Source organism: Astatotilapia calliptera, chromosome 14, assembly GCF_964374335.1.
Source record: "Astatotilapia calliptera chromosome 14, fAstCal68.1, whole genome shotgun sequence".
Lineage (NCBI taxonomy): Eukaryota > Metazoa > Chordata > Actinopteri > Cichliformes > Cichlidae > Astatotilapia > Astatotilapia calliptera.
Window position 1 is genome coordinate 31,631,969 of NC_137435.1, and position 27,744 is coordinate 31,659,712.

The 27,744-nt window shown below is 39.4% G+C and overlaps 1 protein-coding gene across 3 annotated transcripts in view; it reads left to right on the forward strand.

The window, feature by feature from the left end:
• Positions 1 to 27,744, forward strand: part of lsamp (limbic system associated membrane protein) — a 509,494-nt gene that overhangs the window by 429,742 nt on the left and 52,008 nt on the right. For all 3 annotated transcript variants that reach the window (XM_026192044.2, XM_026192043.2, XM_026192046.2), the window contains 2 exons: positions 1,688 to 1,832; positions 6,561 to 6,648. In XM_026192044.2, coding sequence (XP_026047829.2) covers positions 1,688 to 1,832; positions 6,561 to 6,648 — 233 coding nt within the window. The remainder of the gene's footprint in view (positions 1 to 1,687; positions 1,833 to 6,560; positions 6,649 to 27,744) is intronic.

Genomic DNA, 27,744 nt, shown 5'->3' on the forward strand with positions numbered 1-27,744 from the left:
CGGCCATTTATTAGGTACACCTTTTGAACTGCTTTTTAACCCAAATGCATTGAGTTGCCACTGATTGGTTGATTAATCTCGATTTCTGTTGCAACATTCAGATGGCAGAGTCAGCATTTAATCCAAACAATGTGAAAGAATGGATCCACCCTGCCTTGTATCAACACCTCAGGCTGGTAGTGGTGGTGTCATGGTGCAGTTGATATTTCCTTGGCACATTTTGGGGCCTTGGTACCAACTGATCATTGCTACCTCAGTACCTTTACTGAGTGTGTCCCTCCCTTTATGGCAGTGTAACCATCATGTGATTGCTACTTCCAGGACATATAGAACCACAAAGATCAAAACTTATACAGTATATAAGCTTATGATGGTGTTAACATATAAGCTGCATGCACACAGCTCCACACTGTCACATCCTTCATGGTTTGTTTTGAGAGGCTAATGGACTGAAACGATTTATATTTTATGCATTTGAATATGACTCTGTCTGTTCTGTACCCCTTGTTCCCTCTGGCTTCTAGCTAGCTTTGGAAAGGGGCAGTTCATAGAACTTTCTTTGATTACAGAAAAATGTATCTGAATGAGCATAGCGAGCTTTTGAATTGCTTCTTTTAATTAGAACACTGAAAACTCTTGAAACAAAACTGGAGGAACACTTTAGAGTGACGCAATAGGAAGATAGCTGTCAAAGCGAGTCAGTAAACACAGTGAGTTATCTTGGTTCCACACAAAGGGAAGGAACATCAGTAGGGATTAAAGCTGCGTGTACAAACCTTCAACAAATCTGACATCCAGCTCCCGCTGTGAAGCAGACTAGGGTGACTGCACCAACACTTTTGTGCTTCACCCGGGGTCACCTGCCAAAGACAGCCTCACTCCACTGCTTCACTAAGCTACTCTCTTGTAGCTCAACACAATCCAAAGTGGTGTGCGCAGCCAAGGCTCGGCGAGTTGCCGGAATTTGCATGTGAGGCGCATTCACTGTCGGCTTGCATTACAGCTGATATCCATTCTCATTGATTCCGACTTCTTCTCACATTTACATTTATTCATTAGGAAGACGCTCGGCTCCCTTCGCTCCCGTGCAAGATGTCTTAGCTTGAGCTTACTTGGTGTAATGCGCTGACAGCATGCAACAAGAAGTAAACAAGAGGATACCGGTGTCCCTTCTTATCCACAGGAATAACATACTGTTAAAGGAGATGTATTCATCAGAGAAAAAGGGTGGTAAAGAAAGTGAAGGGTTCAGGAGGCTGTACAAGGGGGTGTGTGGGAGGAGAAGAGAAAAAATGGTCGTTCACTTTGGTTTTTACTCCAAGACATTGGAATTAGTAGAGGCCTTAGGTGTCTGCTTAACTTAACAGTCTTTGTTAGTCAGTGGTATCAAACATAGCAGTGCTGAACTATATTAAAACATAACCAGCTTGGCTTATTATTTCAGCACAACTGTTTGTGTAAACCTTACTCAAACCACCTTTGACTTCCATACACCCCCGCCTACTCACTGGATTGCATAATTGCTGTGATTTGTTTGCTTTCCCTATCTACAAAACTCCACACTTCATTTTGCCTAATAGGATTACATATCATGAAATGGAAAAAAGTTGCATCCATTTGTTTCCCCTCGTAATGAAGAACCGGGTCTTGCTATTTCTCACCTAACCTGTTTTTGTTCTCGCTGCAGGTGTTATGTTGATGACAAAGTCTCCAAGGTGGCTTGGCTCAATAGATCCAACATCATCTTTGCCGGCCAGGACAAGTGGTCCCTGGACCCCAGAGTAGATCTGGTCACTAAAGGACAGCTGGAGTACAGCCTGCGCATACAAAAGGTAATGTTGACAATAGAGATTTAAAAGCTGAACTGAATTATTGTGCAAAACTGATTCAACCAGAGCTGAGTTGGGTTGTCATTTGCATTTAGATGTGGAAGAGAATTTCTTTTTTTTTAGTTTCAGGGATGTTATTCAACAAGTCATGAAACACAACCTTATTACACACACACTTTGACTTAAATTTATTCTTTTTTTAGCAGCAGATGTTGTTAAATATTAATCTATTCATTTATTCATTTATTTATGCAGCAGGTTCAGTCAGAGGGACTTTTTTTAAACTACATTCTTAATTTTTGATTTTTCACTGTCTGCATGCTTTTACAAGTATAAACATAAGCAGTGACGGGATGGGAAGACAGGAGTGTTTTCACATCCCCTTCAAAAAAAATCTTTCCTAGCATAAATTAGCGCTGAAGAAGTAGTTTGACATATTGGGAAACTTGGTTGCCAGCTAAATATGAAACTGGAGCCGGAATTCATTTTATTTTAGCATAAAACAAATGGTAAATGGCCTGCATTTGTATAGCGCTTTACTAGTCCCTAAGGACCCCAAAGCGCTTTACACTACATTCAGTCATTCACCCATTCACACACAGGCAATGGCAAGCTACATTGTAGCCACAGCTGCCCTGGGGCGCACTGACAGAGGCGAGGCTGCCGGACACTGGCGGCACCGGGCCCTCTGACCACCACCAGTAGGCAAACATGGGGTTAGTATCTTGCCCAAGGATATTTGGCATGCAGCCAGGAGGCAGCCTGAGATCGAACCACCGACCTTCTGATTAGTGGCTGACCTGCTCTGCCACCTGAGCTACAGCCACAAAGACAGAGTAAAGGGGCTAAGCATTAAAAATCTACTTATTCCATCAACTTATTCATCTCTATATTGGAGATACTTTCAAATAGAAATATTTATTTTAAACTTACCTTATTACTGTCAGCATGACAGAAGGGCAGAACATAACATGTAGTGTATATAGTCTCAAATGTAAAATTTGGAAAGGCTATAGAGAGCAAGCAAAGCAAAGCTACATACAACTGCAGAGGTTATACAAAGTGCAAGACTTGGCATAAGTGACGGGCATTTGCATTCTGAGTCCCGAGTGTGGTTCGCTTTAGGCAACGAAAGCAATGTTGTTTGAATGACAATGAGGTAAACACATCCTGCCCTGTTCTTCAAGTCGCTTAGCCAAGACAACAATGGTGTGCATAACCATGGACACATCAAAATCACAAATTTTTTTTAATGATGAGATTGCATTATAATAGGATAAAACACATTTTGTTGATTTACTCAGGAAATCAACATTTTGGACTTTGCCAAGTCCATTAATTCACAACATTTCCTCATTATGTTAATGGAAAACATAACCTAGGCTCCAATACATGTATTTCCAAACATATTTGCTGTTTTGCATTCCTAATATCTAAAAGTAATTTGCATGAGACAGAGTTGCTCTGCTATTTTATGGGGACATGGATAGGGGTGACTGGCGGTGTGGCCATAAATCTGACATTTTTAGAATCTGAAGGGAGAAAAAAGCACACATTAAACTACAATAAAGTTCATATGCCTTCCCCGCAACAATTTCAGCTGAGAATAAAACTGATGGTCTGTCAATTTTTTCAGTTTCTTAATGCCAGCATTTTGTACTTCATTCAAAACAAACAACAAAAAAACCAACTATTATTTAGTCATTTCAATATCACAACTGTTTGTAAGTGCTTTCCTCGATCCATTTCTTTAATGGGGCTTACAAACACTATTTCCTGTCCTGTTTTAATGATTCTACTTTCAAGTCACCTAACAGCATTGACATTTAATATGTAATATAATATATAAAATGTAATGTAATAAGTAAGTGAAATAGTCATGGTAACCACATTTAAACAGACTTAAAGTATGAATAAGCCGAAACAAAGTACTTCAGAGTTTGCAATGACAAAGCAAAAATGATATTTAAGAGGCAGAAAAATATTCAGTGAAGGGATCGTTCAGGAACCTTTTCTACTTTCACTAAAAGCAACAATATATATAAACAAAATATATGAAAAATGAAATGAATAAAAGTAATCTCATAGTTATGTAACAAATATTTGTTTGGTTTTTATTGGTTTGATGAGAAAATTCTGATAGTGGTTAATCAGTGTGCAGTTCTTGGTCTTTCATAAATACTTTCTTTGAGTGAAGTGTAATTCAGATTAAAGAGGATGTCAGTTTAAAATGACTCAGCATTTTTGTGACATGGGAAGTGACTTGCTTTTTTGTTTTTAGGAGAAATTACAAAAGACAACAATAACAATCACCACATGCAAAATCTCTCAATCCCTAATTCCCATCCAAACTTAAATCCGGGGCTGCCCCTGATTTAAGTTTGGATGGGATTGAGGGAATTTGGAGTAAGGATTAGTCAGACACACAGACTGCTCCACAATTACAGTAGCAGGATAAGGAAGGAGGGAACTCAAGCATTGTGGGGAACAGCAAAATACAACAAAAATACCAGTCATACATCATGGTTTCTCACTCTCAGGGCTAATATATGCTCAGATAGCTATTTATCTTGGTAATCTCTTTTCATTTGAATCTTGCTGTATTGTCATAAAGTCTGTATCAGGCTGTGTGCATGCCTGTGAACTCTCTCTACATGATCAGGAGTTGAGCAACTAAAACAGGTCCGTCTTAGGCCCCTGAAGGTTCTTATCGATATGAAATATTATGTGTCATGAAGCAGGCAGGATTGAGGACCCAGAATGCAGACTCTTAGTGGCAGGACTAACTCAAAACACAGCTTTATTGCTTATTACAAAATACATGAAAGCAAACTGGAAGAAACTAGGAACTAAACAGGCAGGTTTAGTTCCTTAACCTGCAAGAATGAGGTAGATCGGGGCAGACGCAGACATACACACAAGGTCAAACAAAGGAACAAACCACATGGGGGAACATAATCTAACTAACGAGACAGGGGAAGCACAGCTGAACATGACACACACCAGACAAGAGACTGTCAAACTAAAACAGGAAGTATGAGACAGATGAAACACTGGGAAAAAAGTGAGGAGAGAGAGGACAAGAGAGCAAGGAACGAGACGGACACACAGAGACATGACCAGGGAAACAGGCAGATAAACATGAAGACTAGACTGACCTGACAGAGGACACACAGAGGCAAGACCAAGACAAACAGGACACGCAGGCGAGACCAGGGCATGAAAAGGAACCTAATAACTAACTAGACAATCTGAACTACAAATACAGAAATGCAACTAGGAAACAATTCACACAGAGAAAACAAGTATGAATAAACAAGACTCAAACAACCAAAAACACAAAACACTGACTCAACATCCCAGGTACCCTAACAATTATGACAGCATCAAGTTGCCTAGTAACTGCCTACAAGCATTCTTGCACATAAGACCTTTTTAAGAATCTCCTCATTTTAATTTCACAACAGTAACATCTAATTTTGTAAATATTTAATTTACTACATTTTGATGTCTCCTAGTTATGATGTTTAGAACATCATCATTTGATATCATTTGACACTCTTTTTTTTTTTTTGCCTGTCCCGTTTGGTTCTTTTGCCATCAGAATTATTGTCTAAAGGCAAAGAAAGATGCCCAACAGATTTACTTTACCAAATGGACCATCCCAGCCTTGCCGTAATGGTCTATTTGATTCACCTTTTATTGTTTATTTTATTTATTTTTTATTTTCACTTGCTAGATATGGGACAGACTTGAATCAGGAAAAGAAAAGGGAGAAAGGAAGAGGGGGAAAAAACAGCGGAGAAGAGACAAAAAAAATACATATATCAATCACCTGGATCACCTGTTGAGAAAGAAAAAAGAAAACAAGCAGAAGAAAACGAGAGCAATACAATAAACAACATCACGATGATATATGGGAATATAACTGTAAATACTAAATATTAAACATTATTGTGCAGCACGTAATATCGACAGCGCACAGTGTGCTTTGAGGTAGGAGCCAAAAAGGGTGTCGTTTGTGTGTGTGAGCACCCGTGTGTGCACCTGTGAGCATGAGCGGGCTTGTTTTTAAAAGGTTCCTTCATGTAATGATCCGCTAGAGGGTGTGGGGGGCCACAGCCCCGTCCTCCAGGGCATGAAGCATTTGACACATTAACGTATGACTAAGTTTACTGTTGTTAGTGGGTATATTGTACATTTAATGTCAGATAAAGAACAATATAAATATACTTAGGGAAATGGGATTTCTAGCATGCATTTTTTCAGGTGCATGGTATCGACATGTACTGTGTAGCTAAACCACGGTGTACATAAACTGCAATCAGAGCAAGATAAATTAAAGCTTTAATCTTTAAATATATGGGTGCATATTCAGTTGAAAACAGTCATGCCAACATTACCAACATTTCATTGTCCGCTCAGTGGGGGTGGACAGTGTCTGGCCAATAAACGTAGCAGTACACTTATATTTTTTAGAAAATGGACAACTGTAGTTTAAACATTCAAACATGTTAACATACAACAATCCAATATTTATCTGTTCATTTAAATTAACATCTACCACCCACGTTTCTTTTTTGCTTTTGGCTTAATGTATTTACTGTATGAGTTTGCTACTAGGAAAAAGATATCATCTATTTAAAATGTACACATTCTCCCAGTAGCATTGTCGCAACCAATTAAATGTTGTTTTACACTAATAACTAATATTCTGTTTTAATGTGTTAGGTGGATGTGTATGATGAAGGCTCGTACACCTGTTCCATACAGACTAAGCAGCAGCCCAAGACCTCACAGGTCTACCTCATTGTACAAGGTAAGCTACAAGCTCCTGCTGCAAGGCAGAACGTGAACATATCGAATGAAGTCTTTGTCAAAGAGTTCACAAGCAGCATACACAAATGTTAATGCAAAAAGTCATTTCTATTGCATTTGTTTTGTATGGTGTCTGGAAAGGAAATTACAGGAATACATTTCGTGAGAAACAGCATGCCTTGTTTTACTTCAGCTGAGTCTTAAGTGCACTTAAAAATCTTAAGCAGTTTTTCACTTCAAAGAATGTGAAGTTGTCTCTCTTTAATTGGGACAGCTGCAAAGATGAGAGCAGGAGGTAATCAGGAAGAGTGAGAAACGGTGATATTTTTCCCTATTAAATCTAGGTTTTTTTGAAGTTTTCCTGTGGGTACGAGGCTTTTGGCTCATGAGATTACAGTAGAAACAATTCTGTGAACTCATCAACTTTTTCTAGCTGAGAGGCCTGATGAAAAGGTATCAGCCTCAATGCACAGTCATGTTAAGCTGTTCATTACTCCCCTTTTTAACTGGAATTGTGAATGGTCCCTGTAGGCGCTGGGAAGCTATATCTGCTGATAGTCAGACCCATACATACATTTCTTAACTAATTTTGGATTTGTGGCTTAAAACTTGACTAATTATCTCAACATGGAACATCTTAGTTCAATTACATGGCACATACTACTTAGATATCAGGAAATGGCTGTGGTGCTTAAAACAAATTAATAACGGCCTTGGATGTGCCAAAATGTCTGAAAACGAAATACCAGATAAAGCAGGAGTAAATTTTGTGCTCCCAGATCACACCACAATCGATTTTTAGGTCAAAGAAACAAGTTGAAACTGAAATGCAGACTTTCAGCTTTACTTCAAGGTGTTTGATAAAAGTATTGCCTTTTGTGTTTAGAAATTGAATTGAAGTCATTTTTATTTATAGTCCTATAAGTTATAGGACAAACTAATATAGCTTCAAATAGAAATATTGTTATTTGGATGAAAATCTGTTGTAGTCAGAGACTGTGTGAAGTTTAAAACCCATGGGTATCACCAGCTGCTGTGCTTCCTCCTTTGTTATGCTCTGCCAGGCCTTTACTGCAGCCACTTTCAGTTGTTCCTTATTTGTGGGTCTCTCTGCATTCAGTTTTGTATTTACTAACTGTAAGGTATTCTCTGTTGAGTTAAAATCAGGTGTGACTGACTTGCCCATTGAAGACTATCACATTTCTCTTCCTCATGAAACTCTTGTGTTGCTTTTGCAATCATTTTTGAATTATTTGGCTGAAAGTGGGCAGCATTGTACAATCTGTCAGGAGTCACAACATCAATGAACACTAGTGGCCCAGTTCTACTACACTCTTTGCATGACCAAAGAGTGTAATCAGTGGTTTGCATGTTGTTGTAAACCCTCATTGTTTCCATTCATGAAGGTGTCTCTTGATTGTAGACCTTGACCTTGATACACCTACTTCCTGTATATATCCTCACTTGGATTGTTTTAGGAAGCTATTTTTCTTAAGCATTGAAATAATTTTGTCATCATGCACTTGAACTGGCCAGTGCATTCATTCTCTTTAAGAATGCAGATTCTTGATTTGGCCACTCCTAAAGTTTGTGTTATTTCTCTGATGGGTTTACTTTGATGTCCTAACTCGCTTGTACTAACATGTCTTTGGGCGTCATATTTAAAATTACAGTGAAAAGCGGTAAATGATATTTCGTCTGCACTAGCTCTGTTATGGTAAATGGTAAATGGCCTGTATTTATATAGCGCTTTACTAGTCCCTAAGGACCCCAAAGCGCTTTACATATCCAGTCATCCACCCATTCACGCACACATTCATACACTGGTGATGGCAAGCTACATTGTAGCCACAGCCCCCCTGGGGCGCACTGACAGAGGCGAAATTATTGTCATACAGTACCAGCAAACCTCTGATAAGACAGAATATTAGCTTACGTCACATCAAAATACTGATTTTCTTTCTAAAGTTACCACTTAACGCTCGAATTCAGGTATTTATTATGATTTTCTTTGTCTTATTATGCCCTTAAGCATTTGCAACATAATTTCTCTGCCTGTAGTTTTTCCTGCCTATTTATATCTACACACTGTCTCAGAAAAGCAAATCACAGCCAGGAAATAATCTTGGCGATAACAGTCTCATTAAAACATTTATTCTGATGTTCACACTTGGCTGTTATACAGCAGCTGCACACTTTTTCAGGGTAACGGTTGGCCTTTTCAAGCCTTGTTCAAATCCCTAAGTTGTTTTTCTTTTATGAATCGCTTATAAAACAATAAGAGCAATACAAACACGCAGTTGTGCATCAAGGACAAAAAGGAGAATTTATTATCGATCAAAATGCCAAGTCTCTCAGTTTGGCTTTTTCAAAGCCACAGCTGGTTGACAGAATTTTCTTGTTTAAAGAGTCTATTTTATACATGCATGCAGAATGAGTTCTCACAATTGGATTTCCTATGGTGTCTTTGTTTCCTTGCATGAATGTGGGGGTTGAATTTTTGCATGCTTTTTCATCAAGCTGTGAATGTCTGAGCTTCTCAACTGTCCGTCACCCAAAAAGTGACAGTAAATGTTGATGGAGTGTTGTATACAGCATGTACTTGGATACATTTAATGTTGTAGCTCAATCCATTTCACCAGTGCTGGAGTTTTTTAACTGCCCTCTCCATTTTGAACCTCCTTACTGTGAGATGTGAAACCCAACCGCAGATAACTGCTACAGGCTGTCAGTGGATGAAATGCATCACAGTGCAATTTCACCACACACAATAGTCTACTGAAGAACTTATCATCCAGCTATGAACTGAAGATATCATCCATTAACAGCATTTTTAAAGGTCAATATCTGAATTGATGTTGCTCTTCTGGGATCCATGGCAGCAAATTGCCTCTCCTTCCCAGAATCCATCGTGTCCGATTATTCACTGCTTGATCATTGGAACGTCCTGTGCCGGCTTCCAGAGTTTCTGACGGCGGTCTCATTCATCACAGCTAATGCGACGGTTATGGCCAAACATTGATTCTGTTGCTTTCATTACCTGCTAGTTTGTCCTTTGCTCTGCCTCTCAAAGTCCCATTCAGTGTTGATGCCATTGTTATGCTCATCTATTGTATTTCCCTGCTGTGTGGGTGTAATCTTCTCCTTTAAGTTCACTTCAGCATCTTTCATCTAAATTGCCTTGCAGTGCTGAAGGCGTAGGTTTCTGGCAATTACAGTGAATGTGTTACTGTGAACAAATACTGGGACTTTTTATTTACTTTGAAATTTTGATCAAATAATGAACGGAGATGTGCTCAAACAAGTGAATGCAGCATACAGGTTAACTAGGTGTACGTTTGATTCTGATTTGCAAATATCCGACTGTTCAGCTTTTACTAGTTTTATCCACTCTTTTTGTACTCTAACTATAGTTGTTTACTAAGAGGACAGGACAATGTCTCTTTGTTTGTGGTACTATAATGACATTACAAGCAGCAACCTACAGCAACCCCCACAAAACCCAATCAGCTCTGCGGGATAATAATTCACCCCACCTTCATCTTTTAATGGGTATGAAAATGTTCCAAGCTTCAAACATTGCCCCTGGTTACAGACCCAAGAGCAGGTTCACATAACCAAAGCTGACAATTTTCTGCTAGCAGGGACAGGGTCGTAATTGGAAAACAAATGATCAGACAAAGTAAATTTGCCGTGGATGGAAAAGTGGCAGACTCGCGGGGCTCAGACGAGCGATACCAGGAAGCAGGGTCACTGCACATGACAAGAATCGTAATATAAGGGCGGGCTTTTCACCCCAATCCAATTAGATTTTTATGAAACACAGAATTTGGTTGATCGGCCAGTCTAAGACAGTGCTTTTATGAATTGAAGGTTTAATGGCTCCTTAAGCTACTTAAAAGAGTGTGTATGTGATTGATTGTAGATTTGCAGTGTTATTTGATCTCCTGCTAGATGTGTAAGTTTGCTCATTTAGAAGAAATCGAACAGTCTCTAATATTTTAGAGAGAGAGGATATCAACAAAAATCCAGAAAAAAAATCACATTAGATAAAAGTTATGAACTGATTTGCATGTCATTGAGTGAAATAAGTATTTGATGCCCCGTCTTCCACTCCAACCTCTCCACCATCATGGGCAAGACCAAAGAGCTATCAAAGACTGCCAGGGACAAGATTGTAGACCTGCACAAGGTTGGAATGGGTTACAAGACCATCACAAGAACACTGTTCCTACAGTCAAGCACAGAGGTGGAAACATGATGCTTTAGAGATGTTTTTCTGCTAAGGGCAGGATGAGTTCACTGCATTGAGGGACCATGTATCATAAGATTTAGACAAGGACATCTTTCTCTAGACCAGAACACTAAAGATATGTTATGGATGGGCTTTCTAGCTTGACAATGACCCACAACATTACAGCAAGGCACAAAAGGAGTGGCTAAAAAAGAAACACATGAAGGTCATGGAGTGCCCTCCAAGGTCAATCGCATAGAAAATCTGTGGACTGAGCTGAAGCTTTAAATTGCCAAACAGAAGCCAGGAAATATGAAAGATTTACAGAGTTTCTGTAAAGATGAGAGTGGACCAAAATCCCTCCTGAGATGTGAGCAAACGAGGTGGCCAACTACAAGAAACATCCTACTGTGTTTGCCAACAAGTTGTGTTTTTCTAGGTGATATATATTATATTTTATTCAATGACATGCAAATCAATTCATAACTTTTACGTGTTTTCCTTGGGGTTTTTTGTCTGTATCCATTAAAATTAAGATATTTAATTATTTCTCTCACTGTACAAATGCAGATTAATATTAGATTCAGAATATCTTACATTTCATATAAAATCCTACCTGATTCACTTTCTCATAGCCTGTGGAGAGGTTTTATCTAATCATGTACACTTGACAGACTTTGAACTTGAACCTTATATAACTAATATTAAATTACATCTGCTCTGCGCTGCTGGGGTTTTTTGGAGTGTGCATAGAGTTCAAGCGAAATTCTCCACCACTTCAACAACTAAGAAAAAGTACACTTTAGATGTATATAGATCTAATAGCAATCCCTGAGGGAAAACAGTTTCTAGGGTTTTTTAAAGATGAAATCCACAATGTAAAAAAAAAAAAACCCTGTCCGAAGCCCATAGAAACTGCTTACTTCATTAATAATACCAATTAATAACTAAAGGATGGAAGGAGGCAGTATATTTTCTCTGATGGCAAATATTTGACATTCTAAAAAGTTTCACAACTTTTTCCTTTAACACTGTCATAACAAATAATCTAAGGTTTTCTTCAATCTTACAGGAATAAGGGAAATTTGGGATATTGAGTGACCCTCAGATGCTGCCCTCATAATTTCCTTTTTTTTACCATTTCTGTTGGTATTTTGAATTTTTACTCAGTCAGCTTATTTACGCACAAGGTGTCCTTGGGTTAAGTGAACGTGATCTCAACTCATCATTATGTGAATCAGCAGGGTTGCTTCAAACTATGACCCTAACCAAGAGTGTATTGATTTTAGAGCTTAAAGCTAACTAAGCATATTTGCAGTAGAATTAAGGGCCGAACCCTATCCAGCAAGTAATAAATAAAAACCAGGGTCAACAAGGAAACAACCCCCATATGGGGTTTTTAACATCTGAAAAATGTGGTCATTATTTCTCAGTGGCCAAAGTACCCATGACTGGAACGTCAGAGCACCGATGTTAAAGGACACCTTGCATGTAATGGGGAATCAGGAAGCACCTGACATAATGCTTCTGACTTGCTCAACATCACTTTCCCTGATACCATTAAACAACTTAAATGACAGTGAACAGCTAGCAGTGGAACAAAATAAGATGAGAGCAAAAGGGTGAGATAGTGAGCAGACACAACACAGTTGTAAAGGATAATCAAACAGCATACGTCATGTTCAAATAAATATGTGATATGATTAAAAAAAGAGGTATTTTGTTTGTAAATACAATATATATGAACATTCTTTTAAAAAACATTTTTTCCTAACTTCCCCAGTGTTGTTGAACATTGTAGTTCATATAGCAGTGGGTACAATAGAGAGGAATCAGGAAAGTAAAATCCGAAGTGTTGTCTCTGTGATTGATGGAGTATGTGCCGTATTTTTTTCTGAATAGCCCCTTTAAAAAATAAGCAGGTACTACCTGCAATTTATTTTTCTAGTTCTTGCCATGGATAGTGTCTGTTCCTTTGTGGCAGAATAAAGAGGCAGGATTGGTACAAACAGAGACAAATCAGTGATCAAGGGCATTTATGGCTACAGCTTTTTAGACTTTGGAAAATAAACAGCATCAGTATTGAATGCCTACAGTGCTGTAAAAAGGATTTTCTCCGTTCCTGATTTCTTAATTTTGGCATATTTGTCACACTTAAATGTTTCACATTGTCAAACAAATTTTAACCCTTTCATGGATGAATTATGACAACCTCAATCAGGATTTTCTTTCATCATTTTTATTCATTTTTAAGCATGAAAAGATGAATAAATATACTTGAGAAAAAAATACTGATTGATGTTGTCATAATTCATGGATGAAAGGGTTAAATAACAATAATTACAATGAAACATGTCATACATATATAGTAACATTAAACGACCAGTGGGTGGCAGGGTATGGAGTGACACATCAGTGTCCAGTGTAGTGGTTTATGTGCAAGTATACCATCAACACTGACACAAATACAAGAAAACAGCCTTTGAATAACTGTCCACTGTAGTGACCAATATGCGTGAAAGGGTTAATACTAGACAAATGTAACCTGAGTAAATACAAAATGTGTTTTTAGGACACTGATTTAATTTACTAAGGAAAAACGTTTCCAAACCTTATGTGAAAAAGTGATAGTAGTTCTTTAAACTGGACATTTACTTGTCTGTTGCTATTGGATGGGCTGAATTAAAAGTGTGGATGAACATTTTCAGAGATGATTTGGGATTGTGAGATCCGAAACCCTTGACTGTTTGATCTGATGTGACCAAAGTGTGGCTATGTTTTTTTTATAGCACATGTACTGTTATTGTTAGCAAGCATTTAGTCCAAAAGAACCGCCTCAAAAAGCTCTGGGCCTAAATCTCACTACTACATTATTTTCAGCAATTAAACCAGATCTTCTGTGAATCAAAAAAAGAACGAGGTGCAGTGCAAAGTACAATTAATATTTGAGAAAGTACCACATAAAAAGAGACATAAACCTAAATATAGCCTAAATCCCCATGCCAGTAATTTTCTTGTAGCCTTTTATGCAACCAGATCTACAGCAGCACTGTTTTAGCAAATTCAGCAACTCTTACTATGCTATGCTAATGTATTTCATAAAATGCAGAGGCCAGGGAGTGATTCATTCATCTCATGAGGTCGTCTTGTAATACTCGTTCCACACGGCTGGAACTTTTATTTTATTTAGTCGGCACTGCAACCGAGTCCTCCAGCAGCTGCTGACCCCACAATCAGAAATGTTCAAGCTTGTTGAACTCTGATGTCCACTTGTGTATCCAACATTTGACGTGCTGTTTCAACAGTTAGACAAATAATGGTGTCCACAGCCAGCATGTGGTTCAGCTTTCAGTGCTCAGTGCTTCAGATCATTGGCGTAATCACTAACCACAAGTAGATCGAAAGTCATTCCGTTGGCTTGTGCATCCCACACTAAATGAGGCATAACAGCTGGACTGACTTTGACTTGCTCTTTTCTATTATTATTATGCAATAAATCCATGTGTGTCTACGTGCATGCTGGGGTGTCTTGGATGTTTCCCATATTCCTTCAAGTCTGTCAATATTATTGATCCTGTGTTAGTCTCCAGCTGCTCTTTTGGTTCCTTATTTTTGTTTTCTTCTGTTCTTCTTCTTTTTTTATCTTTCCTTTCTCTAGTCATGATCGTGCTTAATCAGCTGATTTAAATCAGCATTGATCTCATACTGTAGTTTTTGAGCGAGAGTCAGCAGTTTAGAATTTGCATTGACCTTTATAACATAAATCAAGCCATTAATATCTTTTAAAAAAAATATTGTGATTGTTATCCATCTGACAGCAACCAGCTAAGCAATTCACTTAAGACTACAAATTCTGTTCGCTGAACTGCATGTTCTTGCTTAGTTTTCAGTGCAGCTTTGTAAGTGTTATTATTGTTGGGTGTATGACCAAAGCTAGTCTAGCCAGGCAGTCTTAATTATCTCTTCAAGCTACAAGTTATCGCCCAAGCCTTCCTTGCGAGCAGGTATCCCTCCAAGACATATGGCATTATCCCTTCATAAATGTCACAGAGACAGAATGACTATAAAATAGTAGACAAGTTGAATAGTCCTATAAACAGCTGTTCCCTGGCTGCTGTGATCTCATTCCACTGAGAAATGGCACATGTTAATGTACTGCAGACACTTGTTCTGGAGCACAGAGAGCTGGCAGAATTAAACAACAACAGGATGTTGTGTGTGTGTGTGTGTGTGTGTGTGTGTGTGTGTGTGGTGGGGGGGGGGGGGCACAGAGTTTTATTCACTCTGTGTAAAAACGGCGCTCAAAGAAGACCTTTTTGGTATCTACCACCATTCCACTCTGGCATGTTGGTTGCTTTAACCTTTATTTTCTATCTAGCAAAAGCTTTGTTTTTACTATTATGAGCCTTAACATTATTACTGACTCTAACTTAGCCACAAGGAACAACCTTTATCCAGCCTGAGGATCACTGACTTCCTGACTAAGATCAACCATCAAATGCTCCCGTCTTCAGCACTTATCCAGCCTTTCTTCCTTTCATGTCTTCCATCTTTGTATCACAATGCCGTGATATTTAAAGAGCTAATCCGCAGAACTCTCCAAAGCCAGCTGTGTCACCCTAAAGAGCACGGTAGCAGGAGAGGACAGAGTGTGCAGACTCATACGTATGTGTGTCTCTGTGTTTGCACATATCTTTTGCTCCGCATTCTGGGCGAGGAGGAGGACTGACCTTTTTACAATTATCATGGGACAATCAGAAGCTTTCGGTGGTGCCTGTGAAGCCATCTACCCACTATCTTCCTCTTCACCACTTCCCATCTCAAGTCATCTTTGCTCTTTTCTTCTGCCTCTGCACAGCCCTCACACTTATTCATCTCAGACCATCCCTTATCTATGCAGTTACCGGGGTGTTTTGTTACCTCCTCTCTCACTAACCATAGGGTTACACAGAGAGACAAGGGAGATAGAAAGACTGAACTGAAAGAAATTTGATGGTTTAGAGTGGATTAGGTAGTGCATTGCTTTCATTAATTCTAGATATCGGCAGTCTGTCTGGCTCCACTGCTTCAACACCATGATCACACCCACATACACATTATTGCTTGTACTGCCCCCAGCCATGGAGAGCAGACTACAGTCTTTCTACTGGATGATTCCTCTTTACCCATCTGAAAAAAAAGAGAAAGAATGAAGCTCTGACTAACTAAAGAAAAACACATCAACAAAATTTCTTCCAGTAAAAGCTCCACAGTGTCTACAGCAACTTCACAAGACAGTGCTACTGCACATCAAGGTCTTTAAAGCCACAAAGGGACACATGAAATATAGCTCTTTAGCACAAATTATATTCTTCTGATGGTATACACCAGGCTTCATAGTATTGAATTCAGTTTCATTTATATAGCACCATTTCACAGTAACAGTTGCCTTAAGGTGCTTTATATTCCAAAGCAAAGACCCTTGAGTGTCAGTGGTGTTAGAGAGAAAACTCCAACAATCAGATGAACCTCTATGAGCAAGCACTTGGCAACTAAAGGAAGGAAGAAATCCCTCTTAACAATGAGAGGCAGGCAAAGGAAGGGACGGCCATCTGTCATGACTAGACTTGGATGTGTGATGTGGGACAAAATTATAAATGGACTAGTACTTATGTAGTGCTTTTACTACTCTGTGTGGGGTATATCAACTTGTCTGCTACCTGAAATGATGCCAAAGGAAAAGTGAAAGAAACAAGAACAAAAAGACCAAAAATAATGACACAAAAACTGTAGATTTGGGTTATAGATGTGCTTTGACATACACAGAGTTCCACCTTACAGTTTGTGGCATATGTTAGTGTAGAACAATAGTAAGTTTACTAGAAATACCAACCAGTGCACTTAACCAGTTGCTATTTTAGCTACATTGTGGTGAGAGATGTGTAGCAAAACCAGTGCTATCTAAAGGTAAAGGCCTTTAACCACCAGAGGCATAAAATTTGCCATAAAATCTGTTCAAATTTTTCATGTGTTAAAAATATTTGTCAGACTTACCTATTCATAATGCAGCTGATCACACTGATGGCGTAATTTCTCTGGATGAATTTGCAACATTTATTTTTATTTATAGCTTGATTTTTTGGATTCGAATAAAAAGATCTGATAAATCAGACCATGCATTTGGTAGCAAGTGCACTCGTAGCTCAAAACGGCACTGAATATATAATGATATAGAGATGGTAAAATAATACTATTTTAGCTCAGACACTTAGACGCTTCTCCGGGTAAATCAGCTCTTTAAAATGGTTTCTCTTATGTGGTCCTAACTCTGCCAACAAGAGCTCAAACAAATATGGAAGTGTTTTTCTCAAAAATGCAACATTTTTGATGTGTATACTTTGGTGTGAAAAAGTGTTTGCTCCTTCTTGAGTTTCATTTTTTTTGTATTTTGTCACACTTATGTTTAGAATTAGAATAGAATTCAACTTTATTGTCATTGCACATGCACAGGAACAGGGCAACGAAATGCAGTTTGCATCCATCCAGAAGTGCTTTAGTGATATAGATATATTACAATATATATTAGCAATAATATAGATATGTGAGTATATTACAGAAATGGGTCTATTATGTTATAATGTACACGGTATGAGGTATGTTGTGAATATTCTATAACTATAAGTATGTACAGGCTGTAGTGAATACAAGCTATGTACAGGCTATGAACAGGATATAAATATGAAAAACTATACAGAATATGAAATAAATAACTTTACAGAAATCTGAGATATACAGCTATACAGAAATGGGAACTATGCAAGTTGTAAACAGTTGTAGGATTAAAAATTATCGAATGTACAGATTCAGATCATCCAAAAAATTTAAATATTAGACCAAGATTAAACTAGAAAAAACAACATGCAGTTTCTTAATGAAGCTGTTTATTATTAAGGGCGGGTGGGGGTGTTCTAAACCTACATGGCCCTGCCTGAAAAAGTGATTGAAGTGAGCCTTCCCAGGAGTGACTGACAAAAATTAATGACTAAAGAAATGACTCATCCAAGAGGTCACAAAAGACCCCAGAACAACATCCAAAGAACTGTGGGCCTCACTTGCCTCAGTTAAGGTCAGTGTCAGTGACTCTAACATAAGAAAGAGACTGGGAGAAAAAGTTCCAAGGCTGGTCTCAGTTTTGCCAGAAAACATCTTGATTATCCCCAAGACGTTTGGGAAAATACTCTGTGGACTGACGAGACTAAAGTTGAACTTTCTAGAAGGTGTGTGTCCCATTACACAGCATTTCAGAAAAGGAAAACATGGAAAACAAATGGAACCATGAGTTCTGCTGTCTACCAAAACATCCTGAAGGAGAATGTCCAGCAATCTGTTAAAAAAACACCTTAATTTAGAAACTGCATTTTGTCTTTACTTGTCTTATATTTGTCTAATATTTTAATTTGTTTGATGATGTGAAACATTTAAGTGTGATGTTTTGACGCACACTCAATCATCCAACCATCCATTTGCAGATTAATGATCAAGAAACTGACCTCACAGCCAGTGGTTTTAGTTTCAGTCCAGATGAACAGAATCAAGTTTTTAGGATTAAAGTGTGACAAACATACAAAAAATAGGAAATCAGGAAGGGCGCAAACGCTTTTTCATGCAAGTTCAGATCTGGAAAATTTGGAATTTCGTGCTGCATTTGTGTGATTAATTCTTTAATCACAAAGATGCAGAACTACTGCAACCATTTCTTTCTGGAGACAAATCACTGTTCATTCAGAAGTAAAATAAGCAGTTAATTTTACTTCAAAACATTCCAGATGTCGTATTTTTACCAATTCTCTTTTCCTGTTACTTTAATTTTAATCTGCAGCACTTTGGAGCCAGCACTTTAAGGTGGATACTTCCACATCAACTCCAGCCTTTAGTTGTGATAATTGACACTACCTTGTCAAGAGCAACTATTCATATATTTAGAACAACACTTTATCAATTGTTCATGTTGAGTTGCCGGTTTAAACACATTTGAACTGCACATCGCTATCGCACTCAACTAATTTTAGCCTCTAAACATTCTTAATAATAAGAGGAAGTTCGGTGTTTTACTGTTAAAGCACTTTAAAACCTCTGCAGAAGCACTGGCTTGGTGAAGGACAACAGTAAGCCCCGCCATGCCTCATTATGTCTGCCGTGAGCACTGTAGCAGATCGGCAGCTATACACGCATGCATTTACAAAAACGCTTCAGGGACAAAATTACAAGTAGTTGTCACACTGTCCATTATTCCATCCAAGTCGAGGAAGAAGAGGAAAAAGGCAGAGAGCGACTGTGGGATAAAGCAGCCACACGCTTTTTTTCATTGCCTTTGAACCTTTATAATGAAACTGACTCCTTGAAGTTTTAATGAAAGCAACAATTTACCATTCGCTTTTTCTCCCTGGGCTGCTGCAGCTTACGTTGCTTAGACTGATTCTTTAAAAAAAATGTTTTTAATAAAACTGCAGTCTCCTTTAATTTTATTTGTGCTGGCTGCGAGAGGTCCTCTCATGCATTTAAATGGGGTCATCCCATGGACACGCATGACAGCTGAGTATCGACAAGGGCTGCAGGTGAGCCAGCAGTGCTATATTTCACAAACTAACCAGGGGAGCCAGTGGCCATCGGTTCTGGCCAATATCTCCCTGGTGTTATTTGTGATATAGAGGACCACTATTTCTTTTCCATTGCCTCCGCGCCCTGCACGCACCCTCATTACTTCTACAGGACCTGCCAGTATCTTTTCTCTCCATCCCTCACCATCTTCTCTGTGTGACCCGAGCCTGTCAAATAGATGGACAGCCCTTTGGCACAGTTCTTCTTGCACCCACGAATGCCTCTGAAAGCGAGGATTGAGTGGCGCAGTTAAACATGACCCCACTTGCTCTCTCTGAGGAGTAGACAGGAGGTTAGGTATATGTAGAGGTTGCACCTGTGTGACTGTGTCACAGCACGTAGGACATGTCCTGTATAAGTAAATCTATGGGTTTGTGACTGCCTTTCAAGAATATCCCCCTTGTGCACAACACCTATGTGCTTTTAAGCGTTTCACCCTTGCTGTGCTTTATAGGTTGTGCTCTTCTTTTTATCAGTGTCTATGACTGCTACATAACTCAGATTCATACTCATTTGTGTAGCTTTTGGTGGCTGAACTCGCTGTCCACCTGCTATTCAGACCAATACTTTCGCTCGCTTCATTTATAAGAGCAGAAGCACAAATAGGTTGTACTCATGACACAAAGCGCCACTATTGAAAACTGTGTGCTAGATATTAGCAGAAATTGCTCGTCCTGTTCTGGTGATATCAGTAGATCCCTCCTGTGGTCTATTAATGACTTCTACAAAGCCTCTTACATGTTTCCAAGCTCATGAAGCGGAGAAATCGGCAAGGATACTGAGAACTGTCTTTCTGTGGGCTTTCACAGCACACACTGCACTTCAGACACAATGAGCGGTATCTGATTTCAGATGCCTCCTGATGGCTCAGCTGTATCAAGCTGAACACTGCTCAGACCTGGATGCAGTCTACTTCCCTGCTCTCCTTCCTACTCCTGTCAGCAGTTAGATCAAAAAGAAAAGGTTTTCTTCAGTGGGCACATAAACTATTCATTCCCTTTTTAGAAGTGCTAGCGGTATGGGTCAAGGGATGGCAGGATTTCATTTGTTGGTCTGTCATAGTTTGGAAAAGGCAGGCAGGACTCATAAACATGTCTGCGATGGAAATTATACTACTCAACAGCCAAAAGAGAGAAGCCCAAAGCAGAGTTTATAGACAAGGTAACTGGGAACAGGTACGAATAAAAACTAGAGTTCAATAAGGGGTGGAAAAAAATACAATAAATAATGAGTGGGAAGCTATGGCAGACTTTAATCTTACTTTAACCTTAAGAGCACCTCTGACTAGCATGAGCATTGAGTTAGCCATGATTGTACTGTAGCTTTTTGTAGGTTCTCCTAGGCAGGCACACCAAGTGAAAATATGTCACTTAAAGTGTCCATGTTATGCTCTTTGGATTTTATCCTGTCCTCTATCTTGTATTTGTTGTATTTTATATGCTTAAAATCTGTTGCACCTCTGTAAACAAGTGTCAATGGGAACTAAATCAAGTGAAGTGCAACTACACTCATCTCTGTGGGTATGTGTGCTACTACATTCCTCCCTCACAGGCTAAGAGAGAGGTCCCTTCCCTTTGATACAGTTGACCACAACATATTACTCAAACGACTGGAGAACTGGACAGGTCTTTCAGGAACTGTACTAAACTGGTTCAAAACATACTTAGAAAACAGGAAATACTTTGTATCAATAGGTAACTTCACATCTGAGCAGACAAGTATCACATGTGGAGTTACCCAAGGTTCCATCTTGGGACCCCTTCTGTTTAACATCTACATGCTCCCACTGGCACAGATTATAAACAACAACAAAATAAACTATCACAGCTATGCAGATGACACACAAATATATATCACAATGTCACCAGGAGACCAAGGCCCTGTACAGGCTCTTGGTAAATGCATTGAGGAAATCAATGACTGGTTGTGCCACAATTTTCTCCAGCTAAACAAAAACAAAACTGAGGTAATAGTCTTTGGCGCCAAAGAAAAACGATTACAGGTCACCAGAGAACTTCAATCTATACATCTAAAAACCACAAACCAGGCGAGAAATTTGGGTGTAGTGATGGATGCAGACCTAAACTTAGAAAAACACATTAAGACAATAACAAAGTCAGCTTACTATCACCTCAAGAATATATCAAGGATAAAAGATCTGATGTCTCAACAGGACCTGGAAAAACTAGTCCATGCATTCATCTTTAGTAGGCTTGATTACTGTAACAGCATCTTTACAGGTCTACCTAAAAAATCAGTCAGACAACTACAGCTCATTCAGAACTCTGCTGCTCGAGTCCTCACTAAGACCAAAAAAGTGGACCACATCAGTCCAGCTCTGAGGTCCTTACACTGGCTGCCTGTCCGTCAGAGGATAGACTTTAAAGTTCTGATGCTGGCCTATAAAGCTCTGAATGGTTTAGGACCAAAATACATCAATGACCTCCTGACCCAGTATGAACCATCCAGATCCCTCAGGTCATCTGGATCCGGTCTTTTATCAGTTCCCAGAGTCAGAACCAGACACGGAGAAGCTGCATTCAGCTTTTATGCTCCTTATATCTGGAACAAACTCCCAGAAAGCCTCAGATCAGCTGAAACACTCAGTTTATTTAAATCCAGGTTGAAGACTCACCTGTTCTCAGCTGCATTTGAATAAAGCACCAAATCCACACTTTTAAGCTTAAATTTCAAAACTTACATTTAACTACTGATTTTATCTACTGTTCTGATTTTATCTGTTTTGATTTTATATACTGTTTTGTTTGTTTGTTTGTTTGTTTGTTTGTTTGTTTGTTTGTTTGTTAATTAGTTAGTTAGTTTATTTGCTTGTTTTAATCAATTTTAAATCATGCTTTTTATTTGTTCTTGTTTCTAATGTCTCTGTAAAGCACTTTGAATCACCTTGTTGTTGAATTGTGCTATACAAATAAACTTGCCTTGCCTTGCCTTGCCTTGCCTTGCCTTGCCTTGCCTTGTCCTGATAAATTCCTGCTGTTATACAGCAACATCACATTACAAAATAAAACAATAAAACTATAAAATAAAACTAAAAACCAACGAATAAGTCTAAAAGCTGGTAAATATTACTTATTAAAGATCACAGTATCAATATCATCAAACCTTCATATATACTCAACTGCTTAACGCTCAGTTTGAGCTACAGTAAAGAATTTTACAATCACTGTGTGTCTGGAGTGATTTAAAGAGAAAGTCAGAAATCACTGACAGACATCAAGTGCTTTGCATGCATTACGTGCTCATGCACATCCTCGTGTTTTTTTAGTGAGTCTACTTGGCTGCTTCATCTCCCAGTGCCCACTGCCCCACCAGATGTCTGGCATGGTTTTCAGTTCAACATATGGTCGCCGGCGCTGATGCAGTGCTTTACATAAAGAGTCTTCTGTGAGGCAGGAGAGTGCTAAACACTTGTTATGGAGCATATGTCTTGTTGGATGTGTTTTTGATTAAAGGATGCTTTTTGCAAATGGTGAGGGAGGGACAAGTTAAGAGGATTCAGGCCTCGCCAGAATTGTTGTCAGCTGATGTCCTTTTGTATCAAATACGGTAACATACGACTGAAGTGAAGGTGAATTTCAAAGCGTCTTGAAAAGTGTCTTGATATCACTTAGTCAGTTTAAAGTTTAAAGAATACACATGCTCTTTAATCTCAACAGAAGCCCTGAGAGACACTATGAATACACCTCACTAATGAGAATAATATTGCTTATCACTTACTGAAGGAAAATATTTATGACACTTCATCGCTGTGTGTTGCCGCTCTCCACTGCATAGCCGTCTAACAGCTAAAAGTAGAGTCAGGAATGTGTCTCTTCCTTTGATGGCACAGCTACAGACTTGATGGGAAGTATCTGTTCCTAGGAGGGTCTTTGTGAGTTGGCATGGGTCGGCTGCTGCAGTGTCCACTGTAGTAAATAACATATGGGCTTGTTATCTCTCCACAGAGCTAGAAGGCACTCGATGCCAGCCGCTTACTCATTAGACTGCAGCTCAAGGCAAAGCACAGGAACAGAGAGAATGAACAAAACAGTAAGGAGAGGAGACAGGGTAAAAGTGACAGTGATGTGGTAAGAGTTACGGAGATGGAAGGGCAGCAGGGAGAGGTAACAGCAGACCGAGGTTATGCTCATGTAAGATATGTCTATAAACGTGTAGGTTAAAGGCAGTCACATCTCAGAAGTCACAGGAGGGAAAGTGCAAATACACTTCGCCTATGTATAGCAAAAGCAGCAGCTAAACCAGCTGTAAGCTCAGTCTGAGGATGTGTGTGTGTGTGTGTGTGTGTGTGTGTGTGTGTGTGTGTGTGTGTGTGTGTGTGTGTGTGTGTGTGTGTGTGTGTGTGTGTGTGTGTGTGTGTGTGTGTGTGGCATCGTGGGGTAGTCTCCAGCTGAGTGTGTCAGGTGTCTACCAGCTGTTCACAGCTCTTCACACAGCAAGAACCAACATGCTCGGTGGAAAGTCCACAAATCTGGAACCTGATCAACACAAACACTGACAACAGTGCTTTGTTTTCACGTTTCTGAGCCAATCACCCAAAAATAAATTTTTTGCAAACTCTGCTTGCTCGAGATTTTTTAAATCAGCGCTGTCCAACTTAATTTTAGACCGTTTTGTTGTCATTAGGTAGCTGTTGACCTTAGCTGCTGTCTTATGTTGGGACATTACTCACTCAGTAATTGGTTTTTAAACAGTTTAAGGTGAACATTAAAAAAATAGTCCACAATGGAATATTTATATTGGCTGTTCAAACAACTATGTCACTTTTTAAACATTACGGATAAATATCTCGGCAATGCCTGGAACAAGGAAGATCATACATTTACTGCAGGTATGGTATGCACACAAGTACTCAATGATCTCAGTCAGGCTCGACCCACTGAGCACACACCCAACCTACAGGGTGGCATCCTGGTGCCAGATGCCACAAGACATCCCAGATATCCAGAGCAGACAGACAAGGGGTTTTAATGTTGTGGCTGATCCTTGTATCTTTGGAAAACCACAAATTCCTTCTGTCGTGCTTGATAAAGATAAACAAGCCGATTCAATCAGTTTCAGATTAACAATTTTTGTTTAGATGTGTGTCATCTTTAACTTGCTAGGATGGTATTTACCAACCAGCACTTTGCCCTCAGCATTTGCTCTTGCAAGAGGAGGAAAAGTACCAGTTCATGAAATTTCCTGTGACAGCCTCCTGGGCTAGACGCTGTGTTGTGAATGTACTGTACTATTGTGCTCACACAGGCACTAAACCGTTAAAGTGCTTACTGTGTCCTATGGATCAAGAGTAAAGCGCGCTGTAAGCTGGTTATTGCAGCGTCACGTCACGGACAGCTGTAGGTATGTCCAGTTTAGCCAATTAGAGGGAGACCAGAGGCCGATGGTTGACTTTTATGGTTACAGGTTTGGAGGGAAGAGTTATGTGAAATATTTTGAAGCTTAAATTAAAACTACATTGAAACCTACTGAGACACATTTCCTTTTGTGACTTCATTTAAAATAACAGAGCGCTACGGAGGGGAGAATTTTATATTAGAAGAACGGCCTTATTATTGAGGAAAGTTCAGACTGTCTTTTTTTTTTTCTTGCAACACTAAATCTTTAAATATGCACATATTTTCATGCAGAAAGCCACTAAAGAAACTACAAAATTAATTATGGTAACACTTTATTTTACAGTTCGTGCACACTTTGATTAATTTCCCCTGACATGAAGTAAAACTGAGAGAACATTCTGACACATTTGTTTGAGTTTAGTGTTGAGTTACTGAGTGAAAAATCCCTCATAGGAAATTTTAAGCTTTTTTAAAGCTTTAATGTAGGAAACTTTTACCTGAAGTGATGTGTAATCAAGGAGAAATCATTTCGGTGATAGGAGCTAAGTGTGGAGATTTAATTGTAAGTGTACTAAATGAACAGTGTCTTCACATATAATTAAAGATATTTAGGCCCATAATCTGCTGCTCCTCATTTTATTTCCCAGAGGGCATCGGCCAAACTGTCTGTACTGTCCTTTATAATGTCTAAATGTGCATTTGGGTGAGTGGTTTTCTTTAATTACAGATTACATCATTAAGTGTCAGGTGGCTTGTGCTCATCAATCCCTTTGGTCGTTTTGCTATTAGAGCAGCGAGAGTCCATCACCGCTGCGGACTGAAGTAAAGAACCTCTGGACCTGCTCTGAGGTTAAAAGTTAATAGCTGCTATCAAAGGAGTCTGGAGGCTTCTAGTCTGGTGAGGGGACTGAAGTGTTAACGGACATAGACACGCATACACAAACACAGAAATATCCAGACACGTATGCACGCTTGATGGTCCACATTATGGGGTGCGCTTCAATTTAGTGAATTGCTGCAAATGGGGGCAAATCAGGTAGTATTGATTAGTGAGTACAGATTGCTGGTTTAAATTCCTCAAGGGCCTCTGAGGATCAGGGGAGTAACTCTGAAAGGCCATCTGAATGTCACAATAAGTCAAGCTGTAATTTGATAGGCCCACTTTACTGCCCAAGTGGACAAAGAGAGAGAACATTGTGGCTTGAAACCTCTAGTTTTACTTCCAATTTGCATAAATCAATAAGCCACTGTCTCAGTTTGGAAGAGCAGTGTAATAAATCAGTGCTCGGTTTATATATGCACTCACTTAGTGATGATGGAGTATTTCTTTTTTTCAATCCTACCACCACAGCGCCTACCCGTTTATTAAAAACATGTAGGTAAACATCGCTCATCCTGTTGTTCTTAGTAAACAGTACTAACAGAAACACGAAAATGGAAAACCATCCTGCGCTGCAACTTTTGGTTCCGAGGTTTTGCTGAATCAGCTGTACTAAACGAGACAGGGAATAGGTTTGGAGTTAGAAAGCGGGGGTGATGGTCGTTTCACAATGGAGGGAAAATGGAAAGTAGTTGGTTATAAAAGACGTCTGATTTGAGCTGCATAGGTGTATGGATTGTGGGAGGTCTTGCCCGCTCCAGTAACCCTTATATGGACAAAGTGACATCATGAGCAATGGTGCTTGGAAGCAGAAGAGCAAAGGCCAGGAAGTGGTATTAAATAACTATAAAAAAATGGTTCCTGTGGAGGGAAAGATGGACAACGCAGCCAAGATTCAGTAACCTTGGATTTAGCTTGTCTGGCCATCTTTGTTTTTCTCATTATCATATTAGCGGTGTGATACCATAAACCTCTAAATCATGTGACCGCTTGAATACAAAGTCTGCTTTGCCTTTTGTTGGCAAGTCCCCTACACTTCACAGGTGCCAAGCTTAAAGCGCAAAGCGCCTGAGCAAGGGAAGGATTTACGGAGCTACCTCCGCTAGGCCGAGATAAGAACAACGCCTCTGTGGAATGTATAAACGCAGTTATTTTTCATGAGGACAAGAGCTGCCATTAGTTGATTTTATAAAAGAAGTAAAAAAAAATACTTGGCAGCGTATTCACTTCTTTGGTTCTCCTTGGTTGATAGTCTGGAGCTTGTTAGGAAAAAACTGTTACTACACTTTTCTACCTTCCACCTTCTGTTTCATCTCTTTCAATGCAAACACCAATTAAATGTTCGTATGATTTATGAGTTGCTGCACTGGCAGGACCTCCATTGGAAAAAAAACCCAACTCTTAAAACAGACTAAAAACAACAACATCTCCTTAATTATTCACCTTGGTGTCCCCGAGTAGCACAAGGTCTACTTTATAAGGAATGGGCGGAGATGTGTGAGGCTCAAACACCTTCACTAAAACACTACACAGAAAGGGTTTTTTTCACGCCTTTCTCCCCGACTTCCATCGATGCCTCCAGCAGCCATCCGTCTCATATCCAGTGTTCTTTTGAAAGCTTCACTGGCATCTTGGGTTTTTAAAGCACTGCTGCTGCTAATGGCTACGGCTGGGATGAAGGAGAGGCGCTGTCTTCTTCTCTGTCATCACCTCCCTCATCTCCTGTTTCTCCTTCTTCTTCTCTTCAATTTTAGAAACAGTGTGTAAGGGGAGGAGTGGATCCCAGCTGGCACTGCCAGGTCACTCGAGGTTCTTCTCCTGCAGCTGTAGCAGCAGCAGCCAATTTCGCAGACCTGCTCTCTTTAGTTCAGTTCTGCAGAGGAAACAGTGTGTATGCATGTGGATCGCTGCAGAAAAGCAACCCTTGGTGTCTCAAAATCTCCCTGATATTTCGCCTCTGTTGCAGTGTTACAGTACAGTCAAAACAGT